The 26,620-nt window shown below is 37.9% G+C and overlaps 3 protein-coding genes and 5 non-coding genes across 10 annotated transcripts; 7 read left to right on the top strand and 1 right to left on the bottom strand.

The window, feature by feature from the left end:
• Nucleotides 1-475: 475 nt before the first annotated feature.
• On the top strand, nucleotides 476-4,079 carry rpl7 (ribosomal protein L7). Its single transcript, XM_056434223.1, has 6 exons — nucleotides 476-598; nucleotides 970-1,136; nucleotides 1,722-1,859; nucleotides 2,418-2,527; nucleotides 3,328-3,543; nucleotides 4,033-4,079. The coding sequence occupies exons 1-5, from the start codon at nucleotides 557-559 to the stop codon at nucleotides 3,534-3,536; spliced, it is 666 nt and encodes a 221-aa protein (XP_056290198.1). The 5' UTR covers nucleotides 476-556; the 3' UTR covers nucleotides 3,537-3,543; nucleotides 4,033-4,079.
• LOC130206732 (small nucleolar SNORD12/SNORD106) lies at nucleotides 672-763 on the top strand. The gene has a single exon (XR_008834164.1). It is a non-coding gene; the product is annotated as a small nucleolar SNORD12/SNORD106 (small nucleolar RNA).
• LOC130206728 (small nucleolar SNORD12/SNORD106) lies at nucleotides 1,560-1,650 on the top strand. The gene has a single exon (XR_008834160.1). It is a non-coding gene; the product is annotated as a small nucleolar SNORD12/SNORD106 (small nucleolar RNA).
• Nucleotides 1,967-2,058, top strand: LOC130206733 (small nucleolar SNORD12/SNORD106). The gene has a single exon (XR_008834165.1). It is a non-coding gene; the product is annotated as a small nucleolar SNORD12/SNORD106 (small nucleolar RNA).
• Nucleotides 2,867-2,953, top strand: LOC130206727 (small nucleolar SNORD12/SNORD106). Its single transcript, XR_008834159.1, has one exon. It is a non-coding gene; the product is annotated as a small nucleolar SNORD12/SNORD106 (small nucleolar RNA).
• On the top strand, nucleotides 3,594-3,686 carry LOC130206734 (small nucleolar SNORD12/SNORD106). Its single transcript, XR_008834166.1, has one exon. It is a non-coding gene; the product is annotated as a small nucleolar SNORD12/SNORD106 (small nucleolar RNA).
• Nucleotides 4,080-4,166: 87 nt separating the features above from the next.
• si:ch211-171b20.3 (uncharacterized) lies at nucleotides 4,167-7,510 on the top strand. 3 transcript variants are annotated; one of them, XM_056434222.1, is made up of 7 exons: nucleotides 4,167-4,716; nucleotides 4,804-4,849; nucleotides 5,047-5,141; nucleotides 5,494-5,632; nucleotides 6,123-6,230; nucleotides 6,330-6,388; nucleotides 6,795-7,510. In XM_056434222.1, exons 1-7 carry the CDS (start codon nucleotides 4,506-4,508, stop codon nucleotides 6,932-6,934), a joined length of 798 nt encoding a protein of 265 aa, XP_056290197.1. In that variant the 5' UTR covers nucleotides 4,167-4,505; the 3' UTR covers nucleotides 6,935-7,510. The 3 variants fall into 3 exon arrangements, with proteins under 3 accessions (XP_056290197.1, XP_056290196.1, XP_056290195.1); XM_056434221.1 differs by having other exon boundaries at nucleotides 6,327-6,388; XM_056434220.1 differs by having other exon boundaries at nucleotides 6,297-6,388.
• Nucleotides 7,511-19,394: 11,884 nt separating this feature from the next.
• LOC130206646 (telomeric repeat-binding factor 1-like) lies at nucleotides 19,395-24,733 on the bottom strand. Its single transcript, XM_056434701.1, has 8 exons — nucleotides 24,422-24,733; nucleotides 23,349-23,438; nucleotides 22,859-22,983; nucleotides 22,577-22,663; nucleotides 22,314-22,466; nucleotides 20,412-20,494; nucleotides 20,283-20,312; nucleotides 19,395-19,464 (listed from the first exon to the last, which is right to left on the bottom strand). The coding sequence occupies exons 1-8, from the start codon at nucleotides 24,603-24,605 to the stop codon at nucleotides 19,395-19,397; spliced, it is 822 nt and encodes a 273-aa protein (XP_056290676.1). The 5' UTR covers nucleotides 24,606-24,733.
• Nucleotides 24,734-26,620: the final 1,887 nt, after the last annotated feature.

Genomic DNA, 26,620 nt, shown 5'->3' with positions numbered 1-26,620 from the left:
TGTTTTGTGCCTTGTGAAAATCTAAGCACATCCACTGTTAAAATAGCCATCTTTATTCATTCTTCATCCTGAATAGATTGCTTAGTGTGCATGTTCTGTAATCCTAGTTGTATTGATTAGGATTGCGATTATTGCTGTTATTGTCACTTAATAGGTTCGTGTGTCTAGCCGCAGTAGTACATCATGGCTTTCTCTACCGCCTCCCTGCACTCGTTCGGAAGATGGCTAAAGTTTTATATTAGAGAACACCGTTAAAAATCAACTGCCATAATAATATAATAATACTTTCGTGCGGCTGTTAATGTTTTCAAGACACGTCGACTAGTCTTCATTGGTGCTAAAACAAAGTGTATGGGAGCCGGTCACTGGCGGCTAGCTAGCTAGCATCTATTAGCGTCGATGGGTGGTTTAATTGTATAAACTGAGCCGTTTGAGGATGGTACTCGATGTCGTCGATGTGTTTTAGTTAAGTGTTTATTTGTGTTTCGTCTGCAACAGAAAAAAAGTACCGGCGGTCCCTGAGAGCCTTTTGAAAAGGCGAAAGGCCTTCGCCACCATGAAGACCATGCGGGTCAAGAAGATGCTGGCTGAGAAAAAGGTGCGTGTTCAACACGTGTGTTTAGTGCTGAAAAATCCACTATTACTCGTGTCTATACATGCTTTATCTGTAGAATGTGGTTGATGATGCTCAACTTTTTTCCCCATCTTATCGACAATGGTGAACTCTAACTGAAACTAAGCCAGTTTGATCTGAAACCACATTTCATAGTACATAATGGGTATAACAGTGAATTATTGACATATTTAGAGTTTTAGGTTAATTGCGCTGAAGTTCTTTCTTTGGATGTAATATATGACGACTAGTAGTGCGGCTGTTTTAATGGATATTTTTAACAAGGATTGTTGCAACAATCTGCTCAAAACGTCAATAGGCTTTTGCATTGACTATTATTCCTGATGTGTTCTCAGTCCCGCAAAGTGACCAGGAAACTGATCTACAAGAGGGCCGAGAAGTACCACAAGGAGTACAAGCAGATGTACAGGCGTGAGATTCGCCTTGGCCGTACTGCTCGCAAAGTGGGAAACTACTATGTACCAGCTGAGCCCAAACTGGCCTTTGTTGTCAGGATCAGAGGGTTAGTGAGTATTTTCCTCTGTCTTATCGTTGGACAACATCTTACTAGCATGGCAAACAGAACCTAATCGGTAACATTTACATGGATTACGAGACTTCCTATAAGACATGATGATGCTAAAGCTTTTGACATCAGTTGTAACGGTAGTTTATATTCCTGCTCACATGCTATGTAGCCTGTGTGCTAATTGTAAAGGAGTTTTCCACATTGCTGGAGGTTGTCTCTAGTATCCAGCCTTAAACAAACCTGTTGCGACGGCTTCATATTGCATGCTAGTTCAACATGCATTGTTTTCATGCTGTTGCGGTAAGTATTTAGTTGGGATTGTGGAGCTGCGGTTACGGTGTTTTCATTCAGTACTGCCAACATTTTGTTACTCTTGCAATCCATGTAAATGCACTGTATTGTCTGTAAATGTATTTAGTTGTGGTTAATGATGAACAATTCTTTCCCCGACTTATCGACTATGATTATACACTTCAGCAAAATAAGCCAATTATTCTGAAACCGCATCCAACATAATTGACGAGAAAGCTGAACCTTAATGCTAAGCTACGTGTTAATCTTTATACGTTTGTTTTCCAGTATCAATGGAGTCAGCCCTAAGGTCCGCAAAGTTCTGCAGCTGCTTCGTCTGCGCCAGATCTTCAATGGTGTGTTCGTCAGATTGAACAAGGCTTCAATCAACATGCTCCGGATTGCTGAGCCTTACATCGCTTGGGGGTAATTACGGCTGTTCTCTCAAACTTGACGTTGACCGTATAATGCGGACACAATTCATTGTCCTGGAAATATCCACGTACTAATGCCTACAGATGCTTTATTTCTGGAATGTGGTTGATGATGCTCAACTTTTTTCCCCATCTTATCGACAATGGTGAATACTGACTGAAACTAAGCCAGTTTGATCTGAAACCACATTCAATAACACGTAATTGGTATAACTGAAGTATTGACAATTTCTGAGATCAGATCAGCACTAAAGAGAAATGGAGCAAATATAACTTAGAGATGTCCCAATCATGTTTTTGTCATCTATTGTAGTTATTTCCATAAAACTATTCAAAGTTTATAATATGAGTTTGTATTGATAAAAGCTGCTTAGTATTGGGATATTAAATTGGTCATCATTTCATCATAAGACTGAAAACATCTTCCTATAGCTGGATTTTAATGTCTTTCCAAAAGAAAAAGACGCCTATATGCAAATATTATTTCGTGACTACATTTCTCAGATTTGATTCAAGTTCATTTCATAACAGTTATTACCTGTTCCCCCAGATACCCCAACCTGAAGTCTGTGCGTGAGCTCATCTACAAACGTGGCCACGGCAGGATGAGGAAGCAGCGTATTGCCCTCACAGACAACGCTCTGGTGGAGAAGGCCCTCGGTATGCAAACCTGTATTATGTCTATGTGCTGGTGACAAACATGGAGCCAGTTGAATTATGTTTTGTTTTTTATGTCCAAGGGAGCCATTCCCTTCAATGCAATATCTCAGGGGTGCCAAGAGTGTCTTCCAATTGAGCACAAACGTCAAATAGATGGTTTAACACAAATGTCTACGTAAGATACTATTATAAAGTGAGGGCATTGTGGACAGACACATGGATGTGAACTGGTTAGCAGAGTTCATGTCTGAGTAGAAAAGATCAAGGTGTTTGGTATTTAGTGTTATTAGTTGCATTTTATAAATCAGAATCATTGAGTTACTGTTGGACACTTATGCAGTGGTTAATGATGCACACTTTTTTCCCCGTCTTATCGACCATGGTGAGAAACAGTAAATAAACTAAGCCAGTTTTGTCTGAAACCACAAGATGTCCAACAGTGACTTGAACAATGTGATGTGTTTTTTATTTTTATGGCAGATTTACTAATATTATCCTTAGTCATCAGGCTTAAATATTGGAATTTTGTGTCCCACAGTTACATTTAGCTTTAGGAGTCTGGTAAACTTGCATTATACAACTTGGGAAATATCTGAAATGTTTGGATAAAATCTCCAGCTTATGTAAAATGCTTATCAATGAATCTAAAGTTTTCCAATATACACATTCAGGGTTAATAATAATATTTTACTTATATGCTCTTGTTTTCACTGGTAACTTTTTACTTATAATGCAAACTAAGTGTGCCCAAAGTTCTGCTGTTCACTTTGTTAATAAGCCCATGGCTTTTTGATCCTAAGGCAAATATGGCATCATCTGTGTTGAGGACCTCATCCACGAGATTTACACAGTTGGAAAGAACTTCAAGCCCGCCAACAACTTCCTGTGGCCCTTCAAGCTGTCGTCACCCCGCGGTGGAATGAACAAGAAGACCACACACTTTGTTGAAGGAGGAGACGCTGGCAACAGGGAGGATCAGATCAACAGAATGATCAGGAGAATGAACTAAAGCTATGGTGAGTCGTAAGGCTATATGGCATGGTGAGGAAGTATAATTGGCTAAATGGCTGTGGTTAATGATGCATAATCTTTTTTCCCCATCTTATCGACTGTGGTGAAAACCAGCTTAAATTAAGCCAAATATGTCTGAAACCACAGCCTAAGCCATTACACTTTTTATCATCTACCACATGCCTGTGCAAGACATGGGGACATTGTAATATTATAAGAAATTACATTAAATAAAGCAATATTGTAATTAGTCCTTTGCTAAAGATATCTTGGTGATGGCAGTCCTTGAGAGAAAAACACATTTAGTGTGCACTCATCACTAAAGTATTTCTATAGTTACCAACATGTAATTTAAAGTTTCCCTGCCATGTTAATACGGTTCCAATAACTACTTAAGATGGAACATAGACTGAATGTACTTTATCTTATTTATTGGGTATTGTCTTGCACCTGGTAAAGAAAACTCCATTATAACCTCTTTTTTTCCTTTTCAGGTTTTCAAATACTCATGTACAATAAAAACGTGGAGGAAAAAACAAAACTTGTCTTATTCTGATCATTGTGCCATTTGTATTCATCAATATGCCATCTCGTGCATAGCATCTTTGTTTTAGTCAAAAGCAGGGTATTTACTTTCTTGGCTCAGCTCTGTTTTTACATTAGTGGTTTGTTATCTTCCCCAAAAGTATTGATCCCCTAATGAGTAGAGGGCAGTATGAACATATGAAACAAAGGCTTTCACATAAATAATAAAATGCTGGCTGCAAATTACTATAATTCTCAAATGTAAGACGGGACATTAAACCGTTGTGTAAAAGTAAATTATGGGTACCTAATGTCAAGTAACTGTTTTCATGCGGCGTGTTTCCATGGTGACGCGGTGACTCGGTCAGCTGGAGCCGAGCCTCGGATGTCTAGTCAGTCCCGAGTTTCCCTTATTCACGTTCTCTAAGCGGGCTGCGTCTCCATGTTGAATGGCTGCTCCAACGTGATGACTTTCCGGGTTAATGCGTCGCTACCCGCCACAGATGCTCTGGCGTCGGACGGGATCTCGCGTTACAGTCCGCACGGCCCTGATGCGGCTAAATATCTACCGTACAGAAACTCCGGGATGCGAGCTGGCGGAGGGCAGTGTAGTAACGGGAGGAGGAAAATGCCGGTCATACAACCCCTGAGCAGTAAGTGAGCGCGCTGCATTGATGCAGACGCTGCTAGCTTAGCGGGTCTGTCACATTCCTGCTGAGCACGGTCCATCTCTGTTGTAGAGCCCAGGGACTGGAGAACCTTGCTGGGCGGCTTTATACTCGGAGGGTAAGATGTGTCCGCATTTTGACTTGTTTCCTGATGCGAAGTATTAGATGTGAAGTGTCCTGCTTTTGGCTTCTAGACAAGCTGGGTAAAAAGAAACTGAAAATACACCATGTTTAAACATTTGTATTAATGCAGGATAAAAATGGGAATGGCACGCCACGTGTGCTGCTATGTTTATCTTTCTTCACGCTGTGTAGGTCACCTAACTTGGCCAGTGAGGTCAGACTGGAACCGGATAACAATGACTCGAATGTGGACATCTGTGGGAGACACTTCCTTTTTGATGATCCGTGTAAGAATCGCAACGAGAATACTTCCCTCATTGTTACATTTCAGAGTATTTGTAGGATTATTTTTTGTCCACTCACGAAAATGAATTCAATTTAAATAAAAGAATAGAATTTGGATACACATTGATTTTGAGGCTAGTTCCAGTACTGCCAGTAGGTGGAGTTGTCATACATAATGAGCATAACAGTAAGTTGAACGCAATCAAAGTTATTAGTATAGTTGAAAGAAGATGATTGTCATTTTGCATATATATATATATATACACACACACACTTTTGTTTTAGAGTATCCTTTTAGAAAAATGATTGTCTAAAGATCAGATGGTAGTTCTGAATAAATCCAATTATTTTTAGGTGCACGGTTAGAAAGGACCAGAACTGTGATTCCTCAGCTGTCAAGAAACTACCATGTGCACAGACCTGGCAACCTGCATCCCTGCAGCCTCTCCAAGGAGCTTTCCCACAGCCATTCAGGGCGGCCTTTCACCCTGGGGTAACCGGTGGATTCATGTCACTTCGCTCTGTAGTTGTAGCTCTACACTTCACAGCATATTTATGACGGCAGCTGCACAGATCACAGTAACTACGCGTAGTCACTGTCTTATATGAAAAAAAGTAGCCGGACAATGTTTAGACACACATTATTTGTTAATCACAAAGGGTTTTAAGCTGATTGCTTTTATTGTTTAATATTCTGGAAACATCGGGCATATGATTATAGTAAAGTCGGAATCATGGTGCGCTTACATGATGAGGTCATAATTTATCACCGTTAGTCCATTTGTGGGATCAGTTTAGTCTGATGTCACGCTGCCTCATCTTTTACGTGAAAATCTGTGGGTCTTCTTAAAGATGGATATAAATAAAATTGACTAAAGCTTACACAAGGAATAACCAAACCCAATACAAAGGTTATATCCCAAAAGCTATACATGCAGCCATATGTTTCATATATTCATAACACCATCAATTCTGTCTTCCAGCTACCATAAAAGATATGAAGTGAATACGACTCCAGCTCTCTTCTTTCCCTCCACTTTAGTCCTCAATGGCAGAAACACCTTCACAGTGGAAAACTGCAAGCTCAGCAGGTATTTTTGCCCTCATAAGCTAAGTTAGACCAGGCAATTAATAGTTTAAAACACGTTTCCCCCCAGCTGTGCCCCGTCTGCTTTCCCTCTCTTCAGCAGGCCTTCGGTGAAGTATCCCACCAACCCCAACCTCCTGAGCGTTAAAGACTATGAAAAGAGTGAGTTATTTTGATGCTGTGAAGCTAAGACCTTGAGCACCTGTCATCCATCCTCAGTTATTTGTTATGGCCTTCACACTTCAGGTCAGAATGCCCGTGTGTGTGTGTGTGTCGCGAAAATAATACAACTTTTAACCAGCATAGGAGTTAATGTCAATATATTAGCAGAAAACATATGAGTTTTATGGATTTTCATCGCACTGGTTATATTCATTCAATCACACAATGCAGCTATGGTTGTTGCAGACTCACCCGGAGGAGATCTAATCTAGGCATAGCTCACCTTTTTCATATTGTTCTTTTTGTTTTCAGTGTCGATATCGTATCCTATATCTTGTCCTAACATTCCTCCTTCTCTTGCTCCCACTCATCTTTCTCTCTCTCTTGCTCGCCTCTGGCCACACAGGCCAGTCCTATCCAGACCCGGTGGTCGGAGCCTCTCGCTCTTTTATCCACAGGGCATTTGAGCTGTCTTCTTTAGAGGGGGAGACAGTGAGACAAGAAAAGCTCAAGAGAATGAGGAAACCTAAAAAAACTCCATCCTGACAATCACCGTCTTCCCGGTCACACTGTTCAAGGATCAGAACTTTTGAGTCTGTGCCAACAACATCTGAAGGAAATAAAACATTTGGAGCGCCGTGGTCATCTCAGTGTCTTGCTGTGACTGCTTGTTTGTCCTCAGTGGTTTTCATTTCCTGCCTAACATGGCTGCTCTTCACATTTTGGGATTCTTGACCTCAGTTATCTCTATTATTTACAGTATTTACTGTGGTAAATTGCAGACGTTGCTATACACACATGGTGCTGATGAATATGTTCTATTCTGACTCACAGCTGTTAGTATCATACCACTCAACACGGATGAAAAGATTATTTTATCTTTCTCATGGCTTGTAATGGCTGTTATGTAATACTGCCATATTTCTCTATCATGCATATGTTGCAGATGCTGCCAGGCTTGGATCGCAATACAACAGTGTTTCAAACATTGCAGTTATATTACAAATTAAGCTTTGTTAAGTAATTGGAATATCTATGTACGTATTAAATAGCTTAGCAAAATATTTGTTGTGCCTTGTTAAATGTCTTCCTGAATTAAATACACGTCTTTTTCTTATTGTTTCTACTTTTGTGAAGAACTTTTTCTATTTTTGCTCATGATTTTTGTTCTTTCGCTTCTATTCTAGTAAAAGGAACTTTCCCTTATTTTTGCTACATACACTGCATATCACAGTAATCAGAATGCCTAAAGGATTGCAATGAAACATAATCTACATTCCTTATCTGCAAACAGATACTAAACTGTGCCCCCAGATCCCAGAATGTGGTACTTTCCCCACATAAAGCATTGTTTGGCTGCGGTATGGAGAGCAGCTCATGTCTCTGAATAGTCTTGTTCATTGTGTTGGACAAAGACAGCAGTCTTTGTCTTTTTGTTAAGAGATATGAGGACTTCATTATTATTTGAAGATGCAGCAGCTGGAGTCATCATGCTTGTTTAACATGTGATCATTCAACTAGGTTTATGGTTGACCTTGTTATTTTATGTCTTTCGTGAAGTAATTTCTATCCCTGCTGTCAACTAAAGTAAAAATACAGGAGAAGTTATGTATTATATGTCTCAACCTGTCATTCATTGTAAATGATTGACCTGATGCCATCTGAGTGTGTGTGACAGATGATAATTGACATGCGGTATGATGCCAGAGGCCACAGGAGGAGGCGCTCGCTCACAGCCACGGAGAGCAGGTGAGGTCATCAGGTCGTCCGGATCCTGCAAGACAAAGTCTTTACAAAATAGCATAAAAAATGTTTTAGTATGCTATGACTTTCTATGATTTTTTTGAAATGCAGACTATAATATGACTTTTGATACAATTATATGTTTTAGGACATTCTAGACCAGGGGTGTCCATTCTTTTTGCAACGAGGGCCAAGTAAAGATGCCCTGGGGCCAATAGTTCCTTATGACATTTTCTAACCAGAAAAGTTACATGAAAATACACTGTTATAAAACAATTTTCATTTTCCACTTTATTTTTCAAATGACAAGTAACCAAATATAATATACATTATTATTATACATTCAGTCAGATAACATACTGTATAGAATACCTTACATTTCTATGAGTTAAATAATGTTGCTTAATGAACATTTTAAACAGGAGTTATAAGTAATGCAAAGTGATCTGTTATCATTACACTATAAAACAAATACATGTTGCCCTTGCCTTTCAAAAGATCTTTCAAAAAAGCAATAGTTTGTGTCACATCTACGGGTTTATCACTGTTAATAATGACATATGTTACCGTTCAAAACACTCAATTTCAGATTGATCATGGAACAGATAACGTGTTCTCCAGCTGATGCATTTAAATGTACAACACAGTATTTACTGTTCTTCCAATTTGTTGGTAAACATGAAAAGAAGCTTACATTGAGTTTGGTAAAATAGGTGCAGCCCAACAGATTAGCTAGTTGGTGTGGTTAGGGTACTTATAATGTAATACATATATAGCTATATAGTCACTTTCAATTAAACCAGATTGCTCCATCAGACAAAAAACTAATACAAGTTTTCAATCACTTTATTAGAATACAAATACGTCTGTGCAACATTTAGCTTATTGTAGCTGCAATTAACCTGTTTTGCACGACGACGACGCAGTTATATCGGTTAGACTTTCACGCGACATCTAGGCAGCTCTCTGCCGCCTGGATGTCGCGTGAAAGTCAAGTAATAATAAATTTATAAAAGTAATAAAAACAAGAACTAAGAGTAAAAAAGTAATTAAAAGTAAAAATGTAATCAAAAGTAAAAATGTAATCAAAAGTAAAAAAGTAATATAAAAGTACAAAAGTCATAAAAAGTACAAAAGTAATTAAAAAGTACAAAAGTAATTACAAGTAAAAATGTAATAAAAAGTACAAAAGTAATCTTAAAGTACAAAAGTAATAAAAAGTAATGAAAGGTAAAAATGTAAAAAAGTAATGAAGAAGTACAAAAGTAATGCAAAAGTACAAAAGTAATTAAAAAGTAATAAACAGTAAAACAGTAATTAACAAGTACTGAAAAGTAAATATGTAATGAAAAGTAAAAAAGTAATGTAAAAGTACAAAAGTAATAAAAAGTAAAAAAGTAAATATGTAATAAATAGTAAAAAAGTAATGAAAAAGTAATTAAAAAGTAAATACGTAATTTCAAGTAAAAAAAGAAATACAAAACTAAAAAAGTAATGAAAAAGTGATAAAAACTAAAAATGGTAATGAAAATTATTAAAGTAATACAAAAGAAAAAAGAAAACAATAATGAGTAATAGAAACAAGAACAAAAAGTAATAAAAGTAAAAAAAAAGAATTAAGTAAAAAAGTAATTAAAAGTAAAAAACTAATATAAAAGTAAAAAACTAATTAAAAGTAAAAAAGTTATCCAAAATAAAAGTCATGAAAAGTAAGAAGTAATAAAAAGTAAAAAAGTTATTAAAAGTAAAAATGTAATAAAAAGTAAAAAAGTAATATAAAAGTAAAAAAGCAATGAAAAAGTAAAAAAGTAATAAAAAGTAAAAAGTAATTAAAAGTAAAAATGTTATAAAAAGTTATAAAAAAGTACAAATGTAATAAAAAGTAAAATAAAAGTACAAAAAGTAATAAAAAAGTAATAAAAAGTACAAAAGTAATGAAAAGTTAAAATGTAATAAAAAGTACCAAAGTAATACAAAAGTAATAAAAAGTACAAAAGTAATTAAAAAGTACAAAAGTAATAAAAAGTAAAAAAGTAATAAAAAGTAATGAAAGGTAAAAATGTAACAAAGTAATGAAGAAGTAAAAAAGTAATGCAAAAGTACAAAAGTAATTAAAAAGTAATAAACAGAGTCTGTTCCATGATTCTGTTCCATGAGTTTGTTCCATGATTCTGTTCCATGAGTCTGTTCCATGAGTCTGTTCCATGATTCTGTTCCATGAGTCTGTTCCATGAGTCTGTTCCATGATTCTGTTCCATGAGCCTGTTCCATGAGTCTGTTCCATGATTCTGTTCCATGAGTCTGTTCCATGAGTCTGTTCCATGATTCTGTTCCATGAGCCTGTTCCATGAGTCTGTTCCATGAGGCTGTTCCATGATTCTGTTCCATGAGTCTGTTCCTTCCTCTACCTGGTTGTCACGATCCTAAAATTATAATTTCTATACGATACCTGCAATAAATATCATGATAGCCGATACCAGAATTCAATACAATACCATAAATAAGATACTGGTATATTTATCAACAGTAGTAATAAAACATTTTAAAGCCGAAGACGGTCTTAAAATCTCCGCAACTTAACGTTGCGGAGATTTGTGTGCGCTGCGCATTGTGTGCAGACAGCATTTAACGGAGAGGAGTCGCTCGTGCGCTCTGATCGCGCGCTCTCTTAATGAAGTATCGGTGCTAAAAATATGCAAAATCATATCGTTTTTAACGTTCGGGTACTTTGTTAGTATCGATACACCGTGCAACATGACAGCAGTAGAAGTAGCGGACTGACATTCAAGCTAACCTTAACCCCCAGACGCTGTAGACATCTGAACGCTGATTGGCCAAGACTCGGCACGTCCCATCAAAGATGTTTTATTGCGAAGAGCACCACATCGCATTTTCTCTGTGTGCCACTCTAATCTTATAAACGCTGGCTGGCCAGTTGCCCCCCCCCCCCTACCCCAAAACAAAAACTCTTCGGATCTACACGACTTCAATACAGACTTCCAGGCCGAAAGGTGACACGTTTGCAGGTATGCGAGACAGTCATCGGGATGTGGTAGAGTTCAGGAATTTTGGTCAGTATGCCACATGAAAACTCGGCCGGTAACAGTGTTTATATTATTAAGGAATGCATCCCAAAGCTCCCTATTAAATGCAAATGTGATATTGGCAAATGTTGAGCTCTGTTTGTCTTCCTCCCTGTGGATAGTGAGGTGTGCATTTCGGGGACGCACAGTGACCTAGAAACACAGAGCCATCCCCTTATTCAAGTGGAAGGGTTGCATTCAAGCTCAAACAGTCAGGGTTTTTACCATCTCTTTCAAGTGTAGTGAAACAAAATGACCTGAAACAAACGGGTCTTTAATAAGAGCTGTACTGGGATCTGTCCACAAGTGGTTTATCCTTTCACTGGAGTTCCCCAGGACTCTTAACCAGGACAGAGCCAGGCGCAGGGCACAGTGCGCTGTTGGTGCAAAAATGCTAAATTGTTTCATTGTGCCTATAATGGACAATTAAGGTTCAGGTGCAGTTTTGTTGTTGTTGTGTGTATGAAAATCTTTTGCTCCCAAATTCATTATGTCCTATAGTATTATTAATGGGTAGATTTCTTTCTATCAGAAGCAATTATGTGTGAGTAGGAAAAAGCCGGGTCGTGTTACTGTTTCCCCGACTTGATGTTGTGCCAGTTGACTCTATCAGGAGGAATCAGAGAATGTAGCCGGTGGGCCAAATTATAACTTTGTCAATGCCTCAAATCCAAAATGCCTTAAATATGTTTGGGTCAGTATGAGAGAAAAACAGTTCTGTGGATAAAGATCATTGCTTTATTAACTTTAAAATTAATGTTTGCTGTTTAATGTGGGACTTTAGATGTGGGACTTCCAAGCTCATTGTTGTGTGGTCTTCATCAGGTGAGTTATCTCTCCCAAACAGCATCATACAGTATCTTCTATTTTAGAAATAAATTAACATAAAACACATCCAAGCAACCAGTAAACATTCCTGCTTTATAAAGGCTAAAACCCACCAACTGATGGCTCCTCTGTTGTGAAACCCGTCTGGGCTCCAAAGAAGCTTGTTAAAAGATCCTAAAAGATAGTTACACAGTGATCAGAGATAAATGATAGAGCAAACAAGCGACATGTGTCAACAGTTCCTGGTCCCATAGTAACCTGTGTGCCTGTGTGATTAAGTTGGGCACCCTGAGGTCAAATCTTTGTCTTTTTTCCATTAAAAAACGATGGCAAATCTATGGCAACTGGGCTTATTGTGCAAGTATCCCAGTTGCCATATATTTACCATCGTTGTTGGCTCTGCTGTGATGGAAAACAGTTTATTTTTGTTTGCACTCTCCATCAAGAACTTCAAGATACATTTGTTTAAAATAAAAAATAAAAATCATAATAATGTTTGAATACTAGTTTTACAGTTGCCCTATGAGCAGTTGTTTTGGGATTTTTTTCCAGGAGAGTTAACTGTTACGTGTTTGCCAACAATATGCAAGTCAAAGCGTGACTGGAAAATATAGTACAATTATGTTGAGGTATATGTATATGTCTTTAAAGTATAGCTTTTGTGATATTTCTACATTTTGCCCTCGGAATAGCAACACACACACATACACACGCAGACATCTCGGGCCCATAACCTTTCCACAGCTCTCTCACATGTCACAATATGATTTATGGAATCCACAGTGATAGTCATTACTATTTCTTGGTATCTCATCTCTCTCAGAGGTAGGGGTCAGTCTCACCCCTCACCCACACATCTGGCCTCATCTGCCTCGCCCTACTTCTAAGGTCCGCATTGACATTCACACATATAGGATGCGGTCAACAAAGCTGACTTATGAGGCGACAATTATCAGTGATGTCGAGTGTGGACAGGAACAAAATTACAATATCAATATCAGGGTCTGGCATTAGATTAGATTAGATATTCCTGTATTATGTCGTGGTGTCGTCAGTACTCTCTGCTGCAGAGGAGAAGCATATTGTCATCCAAAATCGATCAAACTGGAACTACCTCTCATGAATGGAGCAACATCAGTGGGATGCACGAGATGGTTTGTCAAACAGATAAGTGCGATGGGAAGCGCAAGAGACTCAGGGTCATGCTCTGCTGCGGAGCAGGCAGCGCCACATACGTGTCAATATGTTCTCCTTGCACAATTCTCTGTATTCCTTGGAGGTAACTTGTAGCCTGTTCAGCCTCACTTATCAGTCTCCGAGATGCACCTCGGCCTGAAGACTGTTCTGATGACACAAGCCAAGTCAAACATCCACCTTCACCTCTTTAAATAATGACTCATGCGACATGTGCGTCCGAGCCGGGTTCACCATTCACAAGAAATAAGATAAAAGACTTTTTCAAATGCCACCACATGGATAAATGCAGTACACAAACAAAGTACTGACACTCATAAACACATAACTAGATAATGTATGTCCACTCCCTTGAAGTCATACACACACAGCAAATGTACAGATGTAAACATGGAGGGAGGAAGTTGAGTCAATTCAGATGACAGTGGACAAAGGCTTCCATTCATGGGACAGAAGCTGAATGAACTCATCAGGAAGAAACAAAGTCAAACTAATTGTTCTTAATCTTTCGGTTAAATATTTACGACCTCGATATTTTTGCCTTGAGGTTACATTTTGAGTTATATGCTGGATGTTTAACTTTAGAATGCGGCTGAAGAACAGTGACAACTTAAAAATGCTGTCACACCATGTACAACATATTTGTAGATAACATCAATATTTCGGCTTTTTGTACTGCTTTGTACTATTATGTTTAAAAAGCAAAGATACCTCTGTGTGTATGTCAGACACAGACATGGTGTTCACAGGCGACATCATCCTCGTACTTTTACAACAGGTGGCGAGCTGAACAGGTGAACATTTGTCAACAAAGGTTTTGAAACTATAGCAACTCAGCTCAGCGGTTACCATGGGGACCGCCACAGTTTGCATTCCCCACATAGGCGAGATTGAGCTGGGATTCACCCCGCTTCAACTCCAGAAGTGATCGCACACACACGCTCCTTCCAAACTATATCCAGTCTCTCTGCGTCTCCCACCGTCTCCCTTGTTTTGTCATATAAACGTATTGCGATTGCCACAAATGCAGCTCTGACAAGGCAGCGTGTCACTGTCACACACACACACACACACACACACACACACACAAACACAAACATGGGCGTGATCTCCTTTCCGCTCTACTCTCAGACACCAAGGAGACTCGTAGCGGCATGTGTTACTGTAGGAAAGCTGATTGTCTTGGACAAGTGCTCAGTGAGGGCAGGAGGTCCAGGGTTGGGGGGCTGACAGATGAAAAACACACAGGCTTTGATGTGCACTTCCAACGTGCTGGAGCCAAAGCAAACTAGTGCAGCTGGAAGACTTTCAGCCGATAAAACATGGTGTGTGTGTGTGTGTGCGTGTCACAAGCTGTTTTGTCAGAGGCTGAATTGAGTGACATTTTAGGGGACTTAGATTTACAAAAATCAAATGTCCATCATTTGTAAAACAGACACCTTCTCAAAATTAGTTAAATAACTTCAGAGGTCAGTCTGGGTTCAACTCCCTCAAACTTAACTATACACTGATTCAGACACATGCTTCTCAGTGATGCTGCTGCTGATGATTATGGTGAAAGATGAAGGCTATTACTGCTGCTTGACCTACCTGCTTATGGCAAGAAGAAGAATCAAAGGACCCAAACAGACCCCCCTCTGCGGGCTGTTTTTTAAAGATAGCAGAAGAAAAAGCATCCAGATTATTACCCATATCTGCTCCTACATTAGCAGGAAGCCGAGGGAGGCCTCACCCCCTGCTCATGCTCCATGCGGAGGACTCATTTGTTTCCCATGAGATGAAGGAGGAACTGCACAAATAAAAGCTGACCTTCTGGAGTTCACAACATCCTCAGACATTCAGGCTCCTTGAGCAAACATAACATGAAAAATGCTTTTTTTGCAAAATGATAGGTCTATTTTTTTCCTAAAATGAATGTGCAAGATGGAAAGCCTCCTTTTGAACATTGGGTTTTGCAGTGATCTGAAAATTATTGATTTGCACCACGTGAATAGAAGCAGGCCTAACAATGGGCCGAAGTAGCACGATGTCATCAGCTTTTTATAAATCTTCACTTCCTTTGAGCGTGTCTTAATTTCCCTGAGAGTGGCAAATCTAATAGTTGTGGTAATCAATAATACTAATGTGATAAGATTGTTCAAGACATTCCTCTCCAGAACTGACAGTATGAAATTAATCTGTCAAGCATTATAAATTAAGGCCACACCCGTCTGCACATAATGGCGTGACCACTGCAGCTCCAGCTCACTGATTCACAGCCCTGAAACTTACTGAAACTTTACAAATACAGCTGTTGTATGCCTGCGATCTCTTGGGTTTCTAACTTTCTAAATAAATAGTTAGACAGTTTGGAAAATACGCTAATTCGCTTTCTTGTCAAGAGTTAAATGAGAAGAATAATAGCACTTATTGCCTGTACGATGAGTATGAAACTGCAGCTGTTAGCTTAGATTAGCATCAAGAGGGAAAGGACAGCCTGGCTCTAACCTGTGCATGAACTATATCTAAAGATATGTCTATGAAGCTAACTCACATGTACGTGTTTCCTTGGTTCAATCCGTCAGACGTCAGGTGGTATTTTTTCGGTGGTTATTTGCTGGACTATTTCTTGGAATGGTGAAGTCACTTCTTGGAACGTTGTGGTGTTAGTAGGCAGATCATTTTCTTTCTTTATGCTAAGCTAAGATAATCGGCTCCTGACTGTAAGTTAATATTTAGTGGACATATATTACGGGTGTTGAACTTACAAGAAAGCAAATAAGCCTACATTTGCCAAATTATCAAAATAAAAAGACTCGATTGACTTAATACATGCTGTCCGATTGAAGTGGACTCTATTAAGCTGAACTCGGTCTGTGGATCGAGCTTGTGTCTACTGTTGTCCCTTGACGTACTGCTAACCTATGGTAACTCTGTTACTGGTCTTTGGCTTATTGATTGATCAGCTATCAATTGTAAGTATTTATCCTTGTTTTGAACGTACATTGAATTACAATATCTAATTTACATGTTTCAGTTTAAAAAATGCGACTCTAAAGCAACTTTAACTGCTAATTGTTAATTTGCTTCAATCTGATTTAAGCGTTATTTAAGGTCTGACTTCTACTCTTAATCCAGCTACGAATCCTTGGGCGGTTCAATTTAATGCTATGAACATTCTTTCGTTGCATGAGAGCATTATTAGTTTTCAAACCTCTAAGCACATTCTGAAAGTAAACTTCATCTTTATTCGTTGTTATCGATAGTTGCTAATGTGAAGTTCTTTCCTGTTAGTCATGATTCCTCGTAATGCCACTTATTGAAGCTTCATTAAAGCTGATTACATGCTCTCACTTGTTAATCTTTGTTATCTAAGACCGTGTACTTGATAAATTGATCATGCATTCTGTCTATTACTGTTGTCAGAATGAGTTTATTTTAAGCTGTGATTGTTATTTCTCGCTGACATTATCGCGCTCTGAAATGGCTAAAGTTAATATGGCAGTAAAATTGATTTCAAATTATCACACGTATATTGTTAACTTTTTGAATGTTCTGTGCCCTGTCCCTTTTAAATGGGAATCACTGACTGAACTAGTTCCAATTGTCTAAACAATGTATAACCGTTTTTTAATAGCTATTATCGATTTGATGTATTGAAATTAGTATGGAGTAATCATGAATTTTAACTGAATTTCTAATCATGTTTTCTATTAATTTTCAAAATATAAGTTTATGCATTATATGTAATAATTCTCTTGGTTTAAAAGATATTAAGGCGAGAATCCCAGATACGCACGAATCTGTAGACTCCATGGTCCTACTGCAGCAGCGGACTAGAAGTCACGGATTGCCAGTAGTCAACAAGGTTGAATACCCACTAGTTCTAACCTTATCTGAAAGGGAAGCTATGTCCACGACAGACTTGATCAGTGAATAGCAGTTTGACTATTTACCAGTCATTGTAACATGCGTATACTGAATTAGCCAATGGGTGCTAATACAGTTCAATAAATGTTTTGCAGGATTCATCATGTCGTAGTATTGCTGCTTTTATGGCTATTTGCAAAGATTGGTTGAATCTTAGTTTCAAAGTTCGAGGCTTTGAGCTATTCAATGATGTGATGTGTTAGCGTCATGTATTATGATAGAACGTTAGGTTTCATTAGTGCATTTTAATGCAATCAGTTGAGTTCGCGTATTATGCTGGTAAAGATCAAATTTTGACATCACCTTGTGAAACACGTAAATTTTTGACATCAGTAGTTCAGCCTATTTCACTGCAATTCTATAGTGTGTTTCCTATCTCAAGGCTAAATGTGAACATTTCATTGTTCGACTTAATTGGATTGTGATGACTCTAAGCTTGAATGTTGAAACTGGATATCTGGTAATCGTTGTAAACGCTTTCAGATGCTAATCTAAGGTTTGACAATCATTTCAAAATTTACTTATCACTTATTAAGGTTATACTATTCACTTATAATGCTATATGCTAGTTCAGTATTACTTTAATAGCACAATTGTAGAAATTGCAGTCATTTTTAGATAGTCCATGAGCATTTTGATCACTGTGTATTCATATCAGTCATAACTTGTTTAAGTTTGTCATTGGAATTAAAGGCTCATATTGTTAAATGTAGTCGTCATTGCAGGTATAAAAGAAACTCCACTTGAAATGATAACAGAGCGTAATCAATCAATGATAAGTATATATTGACGTATAGCTATCATAAGAAATGCTGAATCTTGTAAAATCATCCGTGACCAGCTGATTGCCACGATGCTAAACACTGATGCAAAGGCCCTGACACCAAGTATTACGCTTCTGTGGCAATGGACACATGTTTATTATGTTCGTTAGTGCAAAGTGTTTAACAATATCTTAGGGAGTCTTGAGTAATTACCATTTTGAATATAGCTTTGATGACCATGTGAACTTATAAGTGATGCATGTAATAGTCAATGATCTATTAATGATAACTATATTCCCGATGGTTTAATCGTGAATTTTAGATGTAAATTTTATTACATTTTATTACTCATGATTAAACGTGGAAATGGTAATACTGATAAACATTTTAACACATTATTATTCTGCAAAGACTTGAAATAAAGTTTTTTGGTATCAACTTGTTATTAGTAATTTGCAATTTTCAAAATTACTATAGCATTGTAGTAAACAGCAATATCTAATATGCTAAATTCTTATAAATTCATGTTAAATTTTCATAAATTGTGTTATAAATTTCTTAATAGTCAAGTTTCATGTATTTGTATACAATGTGCCTGCATAATAGCTCACTGGTTATAGCTAAAGTCCAGTTTACATCAGTTGACTAAACGAAACTTCTAGTGGATTTCAACGTGAACTCCGGTTCAATGCGGCCCTGTTGAATGACGCGACACAGAGTTGCTGAAAGATGGATCGGTCATCAGCAGTATGTCCAGATATCCATGGAAGCTGGATGGCTATGGTGGTGTGCAGATGGTGGAGAGGTATGCCGAAGCTTGGTAACCGCACAGTAACTTGTCGACCTGCATATGTAGTCGCTACATGCGTCAAACAACCAATCATGTTCTTAGATCATGTTAGAAGCAATGGAATTCTGAGGTTTATAGCCTGAATAAATGAGCCTCATTATAGTTTCTGCAAAGTATTTAAAAGTTCCTGCTAGAACTTCTATACTAAGTGAGCAAGACTTGAATACCATGTTTTATTGAGTTAAGAGGTTCCATGGACTATCCAAAGTATTTATGTTTAGTTTGCTACCTGTAGACTAATTTAATCAGAAAACTTTTCTCATTGTAAATCTAATCATTCTGTTAATTGTTAAAATCAGTAATTGACATTTGGCATCACGTATCTGTAGTTTTTTTTGTCAAATTGCCATAGAGTAGATGGATTGAAAAAAATTCATGTAGATATAGTGGCAAGTTACATAATAATAATGCTGTAATAGAAATATATGTAATTATTAGTTGTGCAAGTATTATGGTCTTATGTATAATCATCGCATCATGATGATTTCCTTAGTGATGTCTAAGTCGTGAGTATTCCATTTATTGCACTAAGGATGCTATGCAGCTAGCGTCAAAGACTTCGGATGATTCAGCTTGACTACCCAGTCACTGATTTCCTCAATCAGGTAGTTCCTGAACTTGTTATCACGCGAGGACTAATCGTATTTAAGGCTGCCGTCAAACTCGCGTAGCATATGAGGAGTACCCATGTGACAACTGCTGCATCTAAGCTCACAAGTCGCTCATGAGCTTATGCAGCCGGATAGACTGTAACTTGGTGCGTTATACTGGTCATGTTGTCCAGCTTTCCGTGGGGTTAATAGGTAAGGGCCCTTTGCTTTCATGAAAAAAAAAAATTTAAACCCTTTTTTTGAAAAGGGAAGCATGTTTATTTTTTATCATATGAATAACCAGGGAACTGGGTAAGTGAGTAATTTGGCGTAAACCCTTTTTGGATCGGTAAAAAACCCGATTTCTAAATTTTGGTTTTTGGAATAAAAAAAATTTTTTACAATTAATTTTAATTTTAAAAACAAAAATTCTTTAAAAAAGAAAATTTAAAAAATTTTTTAAAAATTAACCCCCGGGGGTTGTTTTTTTAAAAAATAAATTTGCAATAAATTTATTTTTTTAAAAAATTTTTATATTTAAAACAAATTTTTTAAAAATTTTTTTTAAAAAAAATTTTTAAAACCCAAGTGTTCCTAAACCAAATAAATGCAAGGGGAAAGGGATTTTCACCCCCAAGAAAACCCCCAAAAAACCCCCCCCCCCCGGGGGAAAAAAAAGGGGGCCCACCTTTTAATTTTTTCCCTGAAATTTAAAAAACTCCACCCTTTTAAAAAAACCCACAATTTTTCCCTTTTTTTTAAAAAAGGGGAAAATTTTTAAAAAAATTTTTTTTTCCCAAAGGGTAAAAATGTTTAAATTTTTTAAAAAAATTGGGGGGAAATTTTTTTTCCCCCTGTGGGGCGTTTTTCTTTTTATTTTTTTTGGGGGGTTTGTCTTTTTGAAAAGACATTTCAACACAAACGTCGACTGACCTCAAACCAACCGCCTTCTTCTCATTTTCCCTATTGACATAAATGTACAAATATTCTTCATTACATAAGAGAAACGGATCAAATGACAAAATCCAATAAATAAAACAGAGGGTAAAGGTTATTTCTTACTTTCTGTTCTCTTTTGATTTGACGGGTTCCTCCCGACATTTCAACCGTTCCCTTTTTAACAACTGCGCCTCCTTTGTGGCTTCCTGATAGGAGGCAAACAACAACACACATATTAGTTGCTAAATGTTACATTTTCATACTCTTCTAAAACAATAAAACTTTGTCTTTAAAGAATAATTTACCCACAAAATGACTACTTCTTTATCAATCCCTCACCCGTGACCTTGAACCTTTTACCACTTGTAACAACAGCTAAACCTTATCAAAACATCGGTTTACAGACTTTCACACGACTTAAAACATGCTGTGCAGCTCATCCATGCAAATCTGAAGTGTATTAATAGTAAGGTTTAGGCAAAAATGTGTGCGACTCAAACAAAACTTGGACTATACTCCACCAGTTGTATTAGAGTTTAACGGATGTTTTGATATTATTTTTGCTGATTTTAAAGAGGCCCCTATTTACCTAAATTCAGCATGACTTCTCTGATTAAAAAAAGTGTTCAACATGGAGGCATGCAAGAAAAAAATGTTTTCTTCCAGATCAAGCAGACACTGGGTGAGTAATTGATATACAAATGATTAATTGGTGGGCCAAGTATTCCTTTAAGCATTGCTATAATGTGAAAGCAAAACTAACGAGGCCTGTCTTTAAAATACCCTCCTAAGTTCAACCTTGGTCAGCGGCTTTTATATAAATCATTTTTGAAACCTTCATGCATAGACCCCGAGGAGGACTCTAATGTATGTAGCAGTTGGTCCTTCCTCCTAATTTTTATGACAAATTGTCAATTAACTATGACTGATAACGTCACATCAGCACCGCCAGTTGGTCAAAGCACCATTAATCAGCAGTACCTGAGAAAACGTGTGGACTGCTGTTTGTTGTTCAAATATTGGTAACCTGATATATTTGCCAATTAAATTATGTGTAACTGAAAATAATCTCCATTTCACAAACAGCAGAGCAGCAAAGGAATGCAATTACTTTCAATTGGGTCGGCTGTAGCGCATGGGGGAGGGGGGTCGTCCTGTAACCACAAGGTACCCGGTTCGATCCCCGCTCTCCCCATAGTTGCATGTTGAAGTGTCCTTGAGCAAGAAACTGAACCCCATGTTGGGGGCGGCTTTAGCTCAGTGGGGTAAGAGGGCCGTCCTGCAACCGCAGGGTTGTGGGTTCGATCCCCGCTCTCCCCATTAGTTGCAAGTCGAAGTGTCCTTGAGCAAGGCACTGAACCCCCAGTTGCTTCCCGGGCGCTTCACCGCAGCCCACTGCTCCTTAATAACTAAGGATGGGTTAAATGCAGAGAACTAATTTCCCCTTGGGGATTAATAAAAGTGTATATTCTTAAGAACTAAAGATGGTTAACGATGGGTTAAATGCAGAGAAGAATTTCCCCACAGGGATCATTAAAAGTGTAAAAGGACAGGAGTTATAAGTTCAAATTAATTTATATTGATGTGAAACTTTAAAGCATAAAATGCAGCACTACTAACAATAGTTTTAATTTGTGAGCAAGGAGGGGATTCATCTTCTAATACAGAATGGCTTTTGCAGCCGTTCTACTCTGTATTTCTCAGCCATTCAAAGTTGATTTAAATAGGCATTGGTGGTGCAGGGCTAGCCGTATATAAATGTTTACTATCATAAATAAGACACTAAACAGACCTAACATGGGAAAACAATTTTCCCTTTAAAAGTTAAAGACTTTTGCTTTGCCTTTCTCCACAACCCACTTTTCATCAGTACTTTCCAAATAGCCCAGTGGTGTACGATATGTGAAAACAGTCAGTCAAGTTAATAAAACGTACAGGGAATGTATTTGTGCGCCAGTTAGAGCTGGATCGATTGTCAAGCTTGTCTATACATTAAATGTGCTCGGCTGAACTCAGGTGCTGTACCTTGAAGAGGTAGTCACAGGGATCCAACTCCAAGTAGGCATCCAAGAAAGATTTGGTTGACTCAAGCAGGCGCATGAAGCTGAAGCTCGTGAGGAACGGGTGGTAGGTTTCCCCCTTCGTCACTATTGTCGACAGCTTAACTACCAAGTTGGGCTGAAATATATTAGTTGTTGAGCATTAAAGTCAATCATTCTTGACAGAAAATAATCCAGTTACAACCCTGTGCTATTGAAATGAAGAGATACAGTAATAGACACACAGACCTGTGAGAAGTCACTGTTATTCTTAAACCACTTGAGGGCAGAGGAGGCAGAAGATCTTTGGCCCTGCACCAAGCAAACAGCCACAGACTGTGAAGATGGACAAATGCATCAGAATCTGAATTAGGACAAAGCATGTGTGACATCAGGGCTTTAACAGCAGACTGCAGCGTTTTCCAGAATTAATTGTTTTTTTTTCAGTCACACCGAGATATATTTAAAGCCATGCCTGAACATTCTTCGATCTTGTCTCATGACAGCCCCCCAAATAATTGGTGTGATTACCTGGACAAGCAACAGTTGAGCGATGTTTTTGAACATCTCGTCTTCCACAGCGTCCTCTAGGCTTGACCATACTTTGGCAGCAGACATCAGAGGCATCACACCTGCTTCCTCTTCAAATTCAACATCTGGGGAAATACAGTGTAATATTTGGTTAAAACAGGCCGTTGAGGGTTCGTGAGTGTGTGGACATTTGTACTTGTGCGTGTATGCAGAGTAAAGAAGCACAGGATACATTTTAAAACCATGAATTTCAGCTTGAAGTTACTTTTCTGATATTACAGTTATTACAGCAAACCATGTCCCCATAGCTCTATTATCTATTAACTTCCTCAGGTATAAATTGTAAACAGACCCCCTAAAAAGCAGTAATAAGCCTAGTTTCTGTGGGGATGCTTGCTGTGGGTTCTCACATGATCACATCCATGCAGCAGTAACTTAAATGCAGATGTAGACAGATGTTTCAGTGAGGCCGGAGTCAGCAACCACTTACCCAACTTATCTCCATGCACGACTCTTGTAAGGAAGGCACATATCGTCAGTTTCTCTACACAGATATTTCCAGTCGGTGTAGAAGAAGTGGCTAAAATCAAAAGGTAAACACATTCATAACTAGAACGGGCACTCGGTAGAGCGCATACCTTCGCATATCACAAGATTGGGCATTGAATTATGAACATTTTGGCATTAGTTGCATGCCAATTGGACAAAAATGTATCGTGCTATGGTAAAAAAAAGATTTTGACCTTTACATGACCTTGACCTTGACCCGATTGATCCCAAAATCTAATCAAATGGTCCCCGGATAATAACCAATCATCCCACCAAATTCCATGTGATTCAAGAAGATTTGACCTGTTCATGACCTTTGACCTTGACCTTTGACCCGATCGATCCCAAAATCTAATCAACTGGTCCCCGGATAATAAACAATCATCCTACCAAATTGCATGCGATTCGGTTCAATACTTTTTGAGTTTTGCGAATAACACGCATACATACAAATAAATAAATAAATAAATAAATACACGGCGATCAAAACATAACCTTCCGGCATTTTCAATGCGAAGGTAATGAACAAATACATTAAGATGGTGTCATTGTTTTACCACATGATAACGACAACAAAAAAGCAATTCCCAATGCATGTGCCAGGTGTTACTGCCGGTTACATTCATCATTATGACTTAATTAATAGGATACATGGATTTACATTGTTGTCGATCAGGAATTTACCATTCACTGTTATCGGTTATTGAGACTCCCGGGTTTAAAAGCAGGACCCATAGTTTAAGCATGGAAGCTATCTCCTCATATTAATGACGTTATATTGACGCTTTAACAGAGCTAATCTTTCCTTTCAGCATGACCACTTATATATAGCTAACGTTAGGTTACGTTAAATCCACTGTTAATGTAACAGAGCTGGATTCTCTTTCGTCCGAGTTCTCTAAGACGCGTAGCTTACAGACACGTTGAATACGCAGTTAACGTCGGTTAACTTTAGTTAACGTCGGTTAACTTCACGCTGGCCTAACTAACGCTTTGCTAGCTTTGAAAACTTACCCGCGAAAGCCGAACACTTTTCTTTGAATTGATGAAAGTTGTTTTCCTTGAATTGCCGACACAGATCCAGAAACATAAAGTCCAATATCCACAATTTAGCAACATTAGAAACTTCGTCAAAACTGACACTTTCATCTGTATCACTTGCATCTGTCGCGTTTGTGTTCTTCATTTCAGAATCCATGTTTGTTTGATTTTTATATTTCAATTCCTTTCTCCGTCTACGTTGTTGTCGTTGTTGTTTGATTTCCGCGCGCTGTTGCTTATTTAGCGCCTCTTGATATCCTGCAGCGCCCTCTGGCGTCGGGAGGAATAATGACCAATTCACCTGGACGATGTCGGAGCAATGGCTCTCACTTTGAAACTGTTACTGTCTTCTGCTGCAGTGAAACATGTGAATGTTAATACACTCAGGTAGAGATTTCTTTTCATGCAGCGAGTCCATAAAACGAGATGAACACATTTTAGTGCTTTGAGTGAACAATATTGACACAAAATGAAGCTTGTACATATTTTTAAATTCTAGAACGAATTGATCATGTTAATGACATGGATAGGTGATCGTATCTGTGCTCATTTTACGTTAAAATATGCCCAATGTGAAAACCTAAACTGTTAATAAAATAGGTTCCCCAAAAGAACCACACACACAAAAGGAAAAAATATATATTTTCAATGGCACCTTGGAGGCATTGTTTTCTATAAAGTGCACAACTTAGACAAGTTGTGGATATTTGAAAAATGAACGACAATTGGAATTTAATGGATGCTGTTATAGTAATCTTATCCTAGTCATTCATGAGATACAATAAAGACATCGACAATAATCCGATACACATTATTATAATGCATAACATCTTTACTTTCTTTTATAGTGCACGGGTTCCTTCAGTTTTTTTATTATATTAAATATGCTACATGCCAGAGATTCTGGTCTTGAGTCTTGGAAAGGCTGTTTGGAAGTGGTACATAAGAGCAATGTGGAGATCCATTAGATGCATTTAATGCAATGGAATACATTTCTCTCCAGTGATCAATCATCAGCCGGTCTCGCCAGACTGCTCTCTGTCTACACCTTTGGACATAAAAAAACATACAGTACATACCTTCTATCGCTGAAAACGCTATTGTATTAATTATTATTAATTAATTCTATGTATTTGTAAACTGATATTTTTCTATCATATGATGCAACTATCCTTATTGAGCGAAAGATGCATGCGGAAAATGCTTTTTAGTTTTTAAACAACAGCTCATTCGTAAAGTAGAAAACAGCAGACACACAAACACGTGAGTTATATACACATTTATTTGTTATTCTGCATATGCTAATAGACGTAATGGGGAACAATGCTCTACAGAAATGTTGACATACATGTACCATAACAAAGTGTTCTGTGGTCACATCGTTGTTCGGACTACTACATGCATAGGCCTACAATGATGTTGCTTCATACAGAAACAATCTGTAGATCAGAATGTGGCTAATGCTCTCTAAAAGTTGAACAGAAAAAAACAAAATCCAAAACTGTAAGAGGCAGAATACACAGAGACTTAAGAAGAAACAATGAAGCTTATGCGTTTCAGGGAGCAAGGTTTGGTAAGCACACATGAGTGACACAAACAATACCCATTCACCCATTGTCACAGAAGATAATGCCTGTGTGAGACAGTAAGACGGAGCAGTCGTTTCACTGTCAGCTCACAGAATTAATTTCAGTATCCACACAAACGTCATCGCAAGGGGATTTATCGGATCAATCCAAATCCCTTGTTTCTCTACCCTACCTGTCAAAATGAAGGCTTACTCGAGGCTATCACGGAGACATGATCACTACAAACAAGGGATGAAAAGAAACATGTTAAAGTGAACGTACAGGTACAGAAAAAAACCCCAATATCTTTAACACAAAGGTTATCATTAAAAAAAAGTGAAACCCCACCGACCACAACAACCTACGCTGACCCTGCTTTTTAATTTTTCCAATGAGGGATCAATCATTTCAAATATAAATCCATGAACTCTCACATACATCTCTGATTCAAAAGTTAAATAAAGTCGGTCTGGGCATACAGCATATTCACAGAAGAAAAACAAAAATATGGACCACAGTGGATCACTGATATGATGGAACCATTTAGGAGGACTCCATTTAATCTTGGCTTTCCTTTCAACCTATTGATCCCTGTGCCTGTGGG

The sequence above is a fragment of the Pseudoliparis swirei genome, chromosome 16 (genome assembly GCF_029220125.1).
Source record: "Pseudoliparis swirei isolate HS2019 ecotype Mariana Trench chromosome 16, NWPU_hadal_v1, whole genome shotgun sequence".
NCBI classification, from domain to species: domain Eukaryota; kingdom Metazoa; phylum Chordata; class Actinopteri; order Perciformes; family Liparidae; genus Pseudoliparis; species Pseudoliparis swirei.
The sequence above is the reverse complement of the archived record's forward strand: the minus strand, read 5'-3'. Positions and strand labels throughout refer to the sequence as shown.

Excerpts from the sequence above, each read along its gene's own strand:
- rpl7 (XM_056434223.1), top strand. The coding sequence starts at position 557 with ATGAAGACCATGCGGGTCAAGAAGATGCTGGCTGAGAAAAAG. Across the intron at positions 1,137-1,721 it reads TTTGTTGTCAGGATCAGAGG|TATCAATGGAGTCAGCCCTA; the intron begins GTTAGTGAGTAT and ends TTTGTTTTCCAG. Across the intron at positions 1,860-2,417 it reads GAGCCTTACATCGCTTGGGG|ATACCCCAACCTGAAGTCTG; the intron begins GTAATTACGGCT and ends CTGTTCCCCCAG.
- si:ch211-171b20.3 (XM_056434220.1), top strand. The coding sequence starts at position 4,506 with ATGTTGAATGGCTGCTCCAACGTGATGACTTTCCGGGTTAATGCGTCG. Across the intron at positions 5,142-5,493 it reads CTTCCTTTTTGATGATCCGT|GTGCACGGTTAGAAAGGACC; the intron begins GTAAGAATCGCA and ends AATTATTTTTAG. Across the intron at positions 6,231-6,296 it reads GAAAACTGCAAGCTCAGCAG|CTGTGCCCCGTCTGCTTTCC; the intron begins GTATTTTTGCCC and ends GTTTCCCCCCAG.
- LOC130206646 (XM_056434701.1), bottom strand. The coding sequence starts at position 24,605 with ATGGATTCTGAAATGAAGAACACAAACGCGACAGATGCAAGTGATACA. Across the intron at positions 23,439-24,421 it reads AAAGTGTTCGGCTTTCGCGG|CCACTTCTTCTACACCGACT; the intron begins GTAAGTTTTCAA and ends TTTTGATTTTAG. Across the intron at positions 20,495-22,313 it reads CCTGTGACTACCTCTTCAAG|GAAGCCACAAAGGAGGCGCA; the intron begins GTACAGCACCTG and ends GCCTCCTATCAG.